Source organism: Poecilia latipinna, unplaced genomic scaffold (assembly GCF_001443285.1).
Source record: "Poecilia latipinna isolate Pla-1442-1.1 unplaced genomic scaffold, P_latipinna-1.0 Scaffold2707, whole genome shotgun sequence".
Lineage (NCBI taxonomy): Eukaryota > Metazoa > Chordata > Actinopteri > Cyprinodontiformes > Poeciliidae > Poecilia > Poecilia latipinna.
This window is the reverse complement of record NW_015115323.1, coordinates 1,303-12,979: the sequence shown is the minus strand read 5'-3', so window position 1 is coordinate 12,979 and position 11,677 is coordinate 1,303. Positions and strand designations below refer to the sequence as shown.

The 11,677-nt window shown below is 39.8% G+C and overlaps 1 protein-coding gene across 2 annotated transcripts; it reads right to left on the bottom strand.

Annotated features, from left to right (window-relative positions):
• Nucleotides 1-152: 152 nt before the first annotated feature.
• Nucleotides 153-11,107, bottom strand: LOC106938842 (phthiocerol synthesis polyketide synthase type I PpsD-like). Of its 2 annotated transcripts, none has more exons than XM_015021025.1 (6): nt 10,672-11,107; nt 9,669-9,822; nt 8,697-8,857; nt 7,764-7,970; nt 7,493-7,680; nt 153-7,145 (listed from the first exon to the last, which is right to left on the bottom strand). In XM_015021025.1, the coding sequence occupies exons 1-6, from the start codon at nt 10,727-10,729 to the stop codon at nt 1,611-1,613; spliced, it is 6,303 nt and encodes a 2,100-aa protein (XP_014876511.1). In that variant the 5' UTR covers nt 10,730-11,107; the 3' UTR covers nt 153-1,610. The 2 variants fall into 2 exon arrangements, with proteins under 2 accessions (XP_014876511.1, XP_014876513.1); XM_015021027.1 differs by having other exon boundaries at nt 7,499-7,680.
• Nucleotides 11,108-11,677: the final 570 nt, after the last annotated feature.

Genomic DNA, 11,677 nt, shown 5'->3' with positions numbered 1-11,677 from the left:
GGACAAGGGTGTAAAGGGTTCTGCGTAGTATCTTGGCTGTGCCTAGAACGGCACATTTCTATATCTGATGCACTCCACCGGGCCATCCACCCACCTACCCACCTACCTACCTACTCATGTCTATCTTCTCAGGATGTGATGGAGTAGTGGGTGTTTGGTGTAACTGTCAAGTTTTGGACTTGAGACTACGGGAAATGTTGCTACTGAGTGGGTGGTGAAACTAGCGTATGAGGTGAGGAGGGGTTAATACGGGATCTTTACAATCATGTATTTTAAGTGACGGGTGGCAACCCCAGTCTATACCATAAACATCTGATTAAGATTAGAGCCTAAATACGTTTTATTTCCAAAACAGAAAGAGGCTACGCAATGTTAGCCAGCTAACAAATTACTATTGCTATCCTATCATATCAACTAACAGCTAGAAATAAACCAAAACATGTACCTTTGTAGTCAAACTGGCATTATTCAGAGAGGAATTTGTCCAGTTTAGATTATGTTGATGAAGACAAAATGTTTGCAAATAGTGATATACCTTCAAATCGTATTTGTGGCAGCTGCTTTAGAGTCCAGAAACAGTATTAAAGCCACACACTGGAACTAAAGATACACCCTGTGTCCAGTCAGAATGGAATTTTGTGACATCACTGTGAAAAGGGTCCCATTTTCTTGAAGCGGGAAAATCAATCAACCAAAGTGCTGGAACTCTCCTGGGTTGCTAGGTGACGAGGGTGTGGAGGGGGAGGGGCAGAGTGCCACTGGGGTTGCTAGGTAACGGCAAAGTGCGACTTCTCAGGAGCTTTTTGAAACTGCCTGTTTTACAGACACTCGGAAACTGTCATTTATTGGCAAATACATTTAAGCATTTGGGATGTTTCAAATGGAAGTACAAAAAAAACAACAACAAAAAAAAAACTGAATTTAGCATAATCAGTATCTCTGAATTTGCTGGAGCTTGTTTTTATTCTCACCAACTTCTAATTCTTTCACAAACCATTATTTTTAAGAATTATTTTCCCATTTTTTTATTCCTATAATTTTATTCCTGGGAAATAAAATAAAGCTCCAAACATGTAAATTTCCAACAACAATTTTAAATGAACTGTATAACTTAAATGGCAGAGATGAGGTTGTGACAGACCTTCCAGTCTTTTGGCCAGTGAGCGGGCGAAGAGCACATTGGGGAGCTTGCTCTTAGCGTAAGCTTGTGGATCGCATTAAACCTCTATTTTAACAAAAATGCTGTGTTAATAACAACATTTGAATTATCTGATGTAGCAGAATAATCGCAGATGTGTGTCATGTTATTACAGACCAAGTTTGTTACAAAATGTCATTTCTAAACAACCAGTTAGGATTCACAAATGGAGAAAAAAACAAAACAGTAGTAAAAACTCGAAGAAGTAGGCATTCAAAATGTGTGATATTATTTGCCTGATGATTTGAAGCATTTTACAAAAGAAACAGGGAATCAGGGGAAATCTTACACTTCACTTAATCTAAAATGCACTAAAAACATGGAGATTTTTCATAAAAATGTGTACAAAAAAGCTGATAACAGAATAATTATTATCCATCAACACATGTAGCTGATCATTTCGTTTGATTTTTTATAATCTTGTTAAAACATCAATGTCGTTCTTGTCTTCGTCTGTGGGAGACTTTTCGTTGATGTTTGCTTCACTCAGTATGGTTACCACTGTCGATATTGTGGCATTGGGATCCAACAGCTTCACCAGAGGTACATTCACTCCTCTCTCCTGAAACATCATATTCTGCAGAGTCATTGCCTGCATGGAGTCCATGCCTAAGGATGACAAAGGGTAGTCATCACTCAGCTCACTCTGATCAATGCCTATTGTCTCGCTGAGCAAAGAGAAAACATATTCTTTTGGTGAGACAGAATCACTTTGTTCGGTTTTAGACTGTTCCTCTTTGGATCTTTGGAAAGCCTCATTGACTAATGCAGAAAGACGTAAGGTCAAGGTTTTATTTTGAGAGAGGATGTTGTATCTGATGTTCCTGAAGTGAAACCTGCAGACAGCCTGCTGGGGCCGATTCAGGATGAGGCATTGCTCCAAGCATTTATGGACTTCTGCAACACCCAACACCATCATCCCCTTTGCCTCCAGAAAGCGATGGATGTGTTTCTTGTTGAGGAGCAGACCGAGGTTCAGAGCCCCCCAGTTGATGGACTGCCCAGGCAGCCCGAGTTTGCACCTGAAGTGGCAGAACAAGTCAAGAAAAGAGTTTGCTGCTGCGTAGTTTGTTTGGGATGCATTTCCAAGGAACGCTGAGATGGAGGAGAAACACACAAAGTGGTCCAGATGGCAGTGCTTTGTAGCATGGTGTAAATTTAACACCCCACTGACTTTGGGTTTAAAAACCTTCTCGTAAAGGGTTCTGTTAAGGGTCTCAATCAGACCGTCATGGAGGACAACCGCACTGTGAAACACCCCTTTGATTGGGAAACCCCTAAACTTCTGCTGGATTTCAAGGATGACCTTGTGCACACTCTCAGAGACAGAAATGTCACACACCATGCTGGTGATGATGTTTCCACATTGCTGCTGAATATTGAGTATTTCTTGCTGTATTTCTGCTGTGGGCTTGCTCCTGGAGAGAATCACGATGTACTCCCCTCCTCTTTCTGAGATGAACTTGACCGTTTCAAAGCCCAGGCCAGAGAGACCGCCTGTCACAAGGTACACTGCTCTCTTTCTGAACAACTGCTTCTTCACTGGCAGCAGCTGAATTTCAGTCAGTGCGGTCTTGTCCTCTTTTTCCAAAGCAATCACAGCCAGTTTCTTTGAACTGAAATATGATGATATCTGTGGTTTTACATCATTACTTTTAGATTTCACATTCTGAAAAGTGAAGTTTTCGATAACAAACTTCCTGCTGAAGTTCAGAGACTTCAGCCAGTGATAAATGTGAGGTGTGTGTGCTCTCAGATAACCCTTCTGCAAAACAGTTTGCATCTGAACTGTTTGCACATGAACACTTTCCTTTATATTTTGGCACAGGTCCTGAACAAGGAGGGTTTGCATTTGAGATTCACAGAGTACTACGACATGCCGAGCACCTGGGAAATCGCAAGTTTTCACAATGAGAGACTCATCGAATAGTGGCAGGATGACAAATGCATCCAATTGATTGACACCTGCAAAAGATCCGTTACACTGTGTGCTTAAAATCACATTCCAACCAGATTTATGCGAAGTAAGTGCAAAAACTTTCACAAGAACTGAATCAGTGTTGGGGCAAATGATCCCCAAATTCTGTTTGGGTTTAGGCAAGACTCGATGAAGCATCTCCCAAGCCAACACAAAATAGGAAACACAAGGCGTTTCTTGAAAATGTCGGAACCTCTTGATGCTGTAGCACACGTCCTCTGGCACATGAACCTTACTAGCTGCCACAACTGGATAACAAGAGGCAATGTGATCCCCAACTTTGAGTTTTCTGACATCTTTTCCAACTGCAGTGACAGTACCACTAAAGTCGAGCGCAATTAGCTCATGCTTCTGAGATGAATGCTTGTTCCAGTAGAGTGTCTGACCAAAGTTTAGATGTGAGGCACTGACTGGAAAGTAATCAGATGAATGAACGCATATTTTACTTAGTCGAATTTCAACTGATGTGCCGTTGATTGGATCCGTTTCCTCGTCGCTAGGAATGGCATTCAGTTGAGTCACTGTATGTGCGTCAGCCGTCTGAAAGATGCACGATTTAGAAGTTGTGGAGGTGTAACTACTTTCTGTATGGTCATTGTCTTCCAGTGGGGTTCGGACTATTGACGGTTTTAAGATCAGCCCGTCTTTTATGACCAGTTCTGGGTACTTTTCACAAGGATGTGATCTGAGGACCTCAGAGAGAGCTTTAATATCCTCAGTAAAAATTGAGCCTATGTCAATCAGTTGAAAAGAAAGATCAGGGATCTCTGCTGCAAAAGACCTGACCATTCCAGCCAGAGCAAAACCTGGACTTATGTGATCCACAGTGATGTCAGATGAGCGATAGGTCACTGCTCTGATGGCTTTGGGGAACTGAATCCACTTCAGCTCCTGGACAATTTGCCGGAAAATCTCACAGCAACTTGCAAGATCATGCAAGATGACATCTGGTGATTGTGATGTAAGATCTTCTTTGCCCCACAAAAATAACACTTCATCAAAGTTTTTCTTAATATCTGGAATGCTGAGGTTTGAAAGAAGAGATGGGAATCCATTGCTTAAAATATCTTTTGCATGTGTGAAGGAAACAAATCTAGATTTTTGGTCTAAATGCGGTTGTAGAGCTTTTGAGATGCCTAAATGATCAGAGAACACCAAAGCCCTTGGGGGCTTTGAAGAAGTGGAGCTTTCAGGGACAATACTGAAGTCATTATGGTAGAAGTACTCTTCAACCACCTGACATCGATTGCCGAGATACTGGATTATCACGTGTTTCACCTCAACCAACACTCTGCCTTCCTTATCTGCAAAGCAGCCACAAACCTCAAAGTGATCTACACCCACATCAGTTGCTCTCAGGTAGATAATCATCTCGTTCTGCAAGGGTTCAAACACAGCAAGGCTCCCTATTTTGGCAGGAAACCCCAGCCTGCCTGCAAATATATGCTCAACAGTGACAGGGAGAAGCTGCATCAAGTAATCCAACACAACAGGATGAATGCAGTAGTCATGCAAATGTGGTCGGAGCTCTTCTGGAACTGAAACAGCTGCAAAGGCCTCTTTTAGATCCTCACCATAGTGCACAATTGCTTTATTCTGGAAGACATCGCCATACTGGAAGCCGCCTTGAGAGAGATATCCATAAAACTCCTGAAAACTCACAACAGAGGTGCATCTTTTGGAGATCGAGCTTACCGAAATTGCTTGTTCCTCAGTCTGCCTCTCTCCCTTTTGAACCACTGTGCCTGAAGCATACACCGTAGAAGAAGAAAACACTTTGAAGCCAGTTTCTTTTCCTTTCTGCTCTACTTGGACCCTCATTTCAGTAGAGTTCTGTGTCAAAATAAATGGGCTGTGAAACTTGACACTGACGTGCAGCGAGCTCAGGGGCACTTTTGGTTTAGTGGTGGCCATGACCGATGCCAGACCCAACTCTGTGTAGAAGGCGCCGGGGATGATGGGTATGTTATTGTGCCTGTGCTCCTTCAGGTAGAAGGTTGAGTCAGATGTTAAGGCACAGCTGAAAATGTTGCTTTCACTTCCAGTCTGACAGAGAACAGGATGAAAACTTGCTTTACTGTTCTGGGCAGCTCCGATGATCACGTCTCTATCGGAACAGTCAAACTGGTACTTTGGGAAAAACAGTGGTGTTGTCTCATAGCCTTTGTAGAAGGCGGTCCAATCTACCTGAATGCCCAGTTCGAACAACTTGGAAACAACTGAGATGACTGATTCATGATCTTTCTTAGGTTCCACTGAGGCAACAACTGCTACGTTGTTTCCAAGAGTTTCCATAATGTTTCTTTGCAGTGCTCTTCTTGGCCCTATCTCTACAAATACTACACTTTTCTTCCCTTTAGCTGCTGACCTCAAAGCTTGCTCAAAAGCAACGGGCTCACGGATGTTCCTCGCCCAGTATTCACCCGTGCAGAAATCTCTGATATTGGCTTCCCTTCCTGTAACTGTCGAGAACAACTCTGTGTCAAGCTCATTCTTATGCAAGGTGCCAATTGTGTCCCTGATTTCCTGGAGAATTGGGTCCATCATGTGGCTATGGTAAGCAACAGGGACATCAAGCACACGGAGGAAGAGATTCTGATTGTTTGATGAGTTGCTTAGCTCTTTTAGGAGGCTCTCGATTGCATCTGCTTCTCCTGAGAGAGTGCAGGACTGTGGGCTGTTGAAGGCTGCAATGCCAAGTCTTCCAGAATATTTAGGGAGAATCGAAGCCACATCTGATACAGCCATGTTGCTGACCACAAGCATTTTACCACCAGGAACTTTCCCTTGAAGGGAGCTGCGGAAGAATATGACTTTCACAGCATCTTCGAGAGACAAGAGGCCGGAGCAGTGAGCAGCAGTGACTTCACCAACCGAATGACCGAGCACAGCATCAGGTTTGACACCACAGTGCCTGAGAAGGGTGTTAATCCCAACCTGAATGGCAAAGAGGAGAGGCTGGACAACGTCTGGGTTTTTGATGTCACTCCTTTCAAACTCACACTCAAGTGTGTCCAGGATGTTTAGGGAGCTCATCCTTTGGAAAATGTGAGTGATTTCTTTGATTTTTTCTCTGAATACAGGCTGGCTTTTCAACAGCTGCTTACACATGCCGTGGTAAGTGACACCATTTCCGCAGAAGACAAACACTAATCTTGGATCTGAGAGAGCCAAGCTGACATTTTTGCCAACACTGGCTATGAGCTTCTCCTTTAGATCACCTACAGATGAAACCGCAATGGCCTTTCTGTATTTATGATTTTGGTGACTTCTCCTGCAGGCTGATGTGTACAAAATAGAACCAAGATCTACGGTGATACCATCCTCCAACTGTTTTATGGTGTCTTCTATCGTCAGAGTCAGAGATTTCTGTGAATTTGCTGACAGGACAAAGTATTTCACCTGCTTCTCCCTGCTATGTTTTTTTAAGCTTGTCTGCATGTGCTGTTTGACGATGGCATGTGCATTCGTTCCCCCAAAACCAAAGTTGTTCACCCCTGCAACCCTCGCTGCGGTAGATTCCCATTTCTCAATGTTCGTGGGAATTTTAATATTCAGGGATTTGGTATCGACACTGGAAGTTTCATCAGAGTAGAAAACAGATGGGACGATAGTTTCATGCTTCATCATCAGCAGAACTTTAATTAGTCCGGCCACTCCTGCTGCTGACTCCGTGTGTCCGATGTTGCTCTTCACCGAGCCGATCCACAGAGTCCCTGACCCGGAAGGTCTGACTTTGGCAATGACGTTGGAGATGCTTCCTGCCTCTGTCGGGTCTCCCACTGGGGTTCCAGTCCCATGAGCCTCAATGTACTGGACATTTGCAATGTCAGTGTCTGAGTAGGTTCTACGCAGCAGTTCCTCTTGTTGAGTCATGGAGGGTTTAGTAATCGGACTGACAGAGTGTCCATCTTGGTTGACTGCGGTTTTACTGATGATTCCCCAGATGTGGTCATGGTCTTGAAGAGCCTGCAAATTGAAAACGGGACCAGGATGAAACAAAAAATGAGGAAAAGAACATTGTGTAAATGTTTTATAGGGTCAAATATTCATGGGATTAGGAAAATTGCTAGCTGTAATTTTCCAATCCAACACAACTTGTATAATGTGTTAGCTAGTCCAGTGGACTAAAGTTGACATATAGTTAGATAGGTTGCATATCTCATTCACTATAATTAATTAATTGTCAAAGGATAGGAACATTGGGTGCATTTATAAAACTATCAAAAATCTTAAACATAGGAATCTTAAAATCAGAACTTAATATTATTGGACATTGATAAAATAGAATCCGTTTCTTTAATCACTCTGCAAACCTTCACCTTTTTCAGTTGCTTCAGGAGAACCACCCCACAGCCCTCTCCTCTCCCATAGCCATCTGCTCTGCTGGAGAATGGCTTGCTCATCCCTTGAGGTGAAATCATCTTGGCCTTGCTGAGCGCCACAAACACTCTTGGCTCAATGATGCAGTTAACCCCTCCACAAACAGCCATTTCACAATCACCTAGATAAAATAAATCTTATAAATAGCATCAATAATAAAGCTGCCTGTTGATTTGGCAGGCAAACCACTGCTGCAGGACAGACCTTGTTTAATGGCATGGCAGGCAAGATGAAGAGCCACAAGTGAGGAAGAGCAGGCACAGTCTATGGCGAGTGACGGTCCGGTGAAGTTAAAGATGTAGGAGACTCTGTTGGCTGCGATGCTCATGGCGAGTCCGGTTCCAGTAAAATGGTTGATCACAGTTGGGTGCACGTGTGCAGCATTAGTCTCGTAGTCTCTGTTCATTATTCCTACCATAGAAGAAGAAAAAGAATTATCTCAGCATCTGAATAATTTTTAAAGGGGGACAGTTATTCAAAACTAATACCATGCACATTTCTATGCTTCTACAAACACCCCAAATACTTGAAAAAACACCACTCGAGTGTTTTTTTATTTTTTTTTATTTTTTATAAAGCAATAAATGAATGTTTTTTGGTACTTTTTCCCTCCCAAAACCTTCTGGTTAAACCACAATACATCGTTACCTAGCAACCTAGGTGGAATTCAGTCCGTTACCTAGCAACCCAAGAGGAACTCCAGCACATTTGGTCAGCTGGTTTTACTGCTGTGCAACGTCTACTGGAAAAGACAAGTGTTTTATTGTTGACTTTTTATCCAGAAACCACTTTCTGGATCCTTGTTGGTTGTGCGGGAGGCTCTACTTCTGCTTTTCAAAGATGCACAATTATATAACTGCGTATCGGTTTGCAGCCGTTTTCATGTGTGAGTGTAAACATTGAGTATGGGGGCGTTGCCAGCAGCAGTTTATTTGGATTTAAAGTGACAAGACGCCCTAAAACAGCTCAAAATATTCAGAACTGACCAGATTAAAATCTCACTATCTAAGATGATTTATTGCAAAAATGTAATGAAAATGTTTTGTACAGCACATAAAAACCTATCCTAACCTGTTCAATAAGCATAGTAGGTTAACTTTAACATGGAACTAAGGGTCGTATGTTTTCTGTGTTTACCAATAAACACTCCTGTCCTGGTCCCGCTGGCTCTTTCCATGGGAATGCCGGCGTTTTCCAGAGCTCTGTAGACACAATGGAGGAGCTGTTTCTGCTGAGGATCCATTTGCTCCACTTCACTGTCACTGATGCCGAAAAACTTGTGGTCAAATTCATTGAACCTGGAAAAGTATATAAAAATCTAATATTTAGAACTGTTTAAACAAGTTCAATTACTTTACATATAATCTGGACCTAAGCAGTACAAGTTAAGATTTCCAAATTGTTATGATTGCTGTTGTAATTGAGATTAATTTGATTTGTTTAGCCAATCATTCAGAAAAAAATATGGATGTTAATTTTTCAAAGTCAAGTTTTCGCCATGTTATTCCTACATTTACAAATATCAGAATTCAAAATTAAATGTTTATATTTACAATCTACATATTCAAAGTGCTATGTCAGTAAATACAAGTTTACAAACTAAATATTTAGTTTACAAACTGAATATTTAGCTTGTGAATACTTAGTTTGCAATCTAAATATTTAAAGTGATAAGCCGGTAAATGCAAGTTTACAAACTAAATATTTAGGTTTCAAATTTAATATTTATTAGCTCCAAAATCAGTATTTATATTTCTATCTAAATATTGAGTTCCATACAAAATATTTATGTCTAAGTAGACATTTAATCTTTAAGTTAAATATTTAGTTTGCAAACTAAATGTTTAATTTTCAAACTAAATATTTATTTTCCAAACTTAATATTTAGCAATCAAACTCTAAATATTTATTTTGAAAGTTAAATATTTAGCTCAAAATTACATATATAGTTTTAACTTGTAAATATAGGAATAGCATGGTGAAAGTATGACGTTTTTATGATGGGTGAAATTATTTTTTACAGTGTAACTTTACTTGAATAAGACCCCATTAAACGTGAGGCTGAATCAAGAACAAACAGACTCAAAGAACTTTTGCTGAGGTTCGTACCCGTCGATCAGAGCGGCCCTGGCTGTGCAGGTTTTCCCTGGTTTGGTGTCATCTGGGTCAAACCAGCTCCCAACGTCAAACCTCTCTCTGGGGATTGAAACAGAAAAGTTCCTCCCTTCCACCAGAACCTTCCAGAAATTATCAAGTCCCTCTCCTGTGGGTAAAAAAACACAATATGTGGAGAGAAAATATTGTTTTAATTTTCAGTTACATACTCGTATGTCTTTACATTGCACATCTAACACAATAAATCAATAATACATATCACAATAAAGAGATGATCAGTATCAATAGATAATACAGCTAATATTAAGTATATAGAATATTCACTGGACTTGTTTCTTCAAGTCAGAAGAAACATACTTGTAAAATCAAATGATTACTTTAAAGCTAAACTACAGTTTCTGTGACTAAAAGTAAATATAGTGCAATTAATCTGTTAAGAGACTATAAAAAGACTTAACGGTTAATTTTCTAACAGGAAAAAGACTCTTAAAAAAAGCCAGAACTACAATGGAGTTGTTTCAATCAAAACATATAAATGGCCCAGTCAAAGTAGAGACCTAAAACACCTTAAAAATATATGAAAGGACTCAAAAAATGTATTATTTTGTAAAGAAGTGTGGACAAACACTTCAACCTCAAGATGTACAAAAAGATTTTGTTTTTCTTTCTAAAAAAAAAAAAAAAAAAAAACTTGGATCATTTTTCATTTTGTTTACATGTTGCTGAGTAATATTCAAATATTTAAACTAAGCTTGTGCTGAAATAAAAAAGATGACAAAAAGAATAACAAAACCAAATAATTTGAAATAAACATAAATAAACATAGTCAATATAGACCTAATGTCTAGTGATTCTGATTAGTGTAAAAATATAATCGTAAGAAAAACAAAAATATATATTATTTCATGATACTGGTTAATTATTTATGTTTAATTAACCTAAATATTATTACTAAAGGAGAAAACCAAACTTAAAGAAGCTCTGAAATTATCTTTACCTCCTGGAAAGTTGCAACCTATTCCCACCACAGCGACTCCATCCTCTGCTTCTTCCATCCTAAAAAAACTTCAGAAATAAAAAAAAATTAAATCCTAAATTACGTTTTTATCATCCAAAGCATTAAACCAGCCGTCTGTTTTAACTCTGTGTTTAAAGTCACGGTTAAACGTTCGGTTTATTAACGCCTGGATGCGCCTCAGCATCCGTCCCTCTGGAGATGTTATCACGGCTCACTCATATAGCAGCTACTTTATGAAACATTAATGACTGATTGTATATGTTTCCATGGTGATGAAGGATCCAGTAAACACATTTATGACAGCCTGCAAGTGACTAGGCCAAGTTTAATCAACATGTTATACAATAGAGAGGCTGTGTTTTACTTAAACCTGCTGTAACAGAACAGAATATACTTTAATGATAAACTGCTCCGTCCAATGTGTTATGTTAAAAATATAAATATTTATACATGTATACAATACAAATTTTAAGAGTCATGTAATTCAAATATGACTGAATTAAAAAAATGTAATAAATACTATGAACAAAGAATCATCTTGTTTTTCATTTTTACATTAAAATCTTTGTTTTTATGAGTTTCTGCCTTATAAACTAATTATTGCTAAATACCTTGTTTGACAAAAATGGCTGCTTTAACATTTATTTTTAATAGACAAATTCCAGCTATAAAAACTCACTTTTCAATTCAGTCTGCTTGTTTTTAAACAAAACCAATAACTTGGAATATGTGGAAAAATATACTTCCTTAAAAAAGTAAAAGATGTAAAAGTCCTACAGTAATAATAAATTATTTTAATAGAATATACTTTATTGATTCCAAAGGGGTTCTCCCTGTGCATGCGTGGGTTTTCTCCGGGTACTCCGGTCTGTCTAAATTGCCCCTAGGTGTGTGTGTGTGTGTGTGCGCATGGTTGTGTGTCTGTGTTGCCCTGCGACAGACTGGCGACCTGTCCAGGATGTACCCCGCCTCTCGCCCGGAACGT

Excerpts from the sequence above, each read along its gene's own strand:
- LOC106938842 (XM_015021025.1), bottom strand. The coding sequence starts at position 10,729 with ATGGAAGAAGCAGAGGATGGAGTCGCTGTGGTGGGAATAGGTTGCAAC. Across the intron at positions 8,858-9,668 it reads AGGGCCGCTCTGATCGACGG|GTTCAATGAATTTGACCACA; the intron begins GTACGAACCTCA and ends ATACTTTTCCAG. Across the intron at positions 7,681-7,763 it reads CTGCCATGCCATTAAACAAG|GTGATTGTGAAATGGCTGTT; the intron begins GTCTGTCCTGCA and ends TATTTTATCTAG.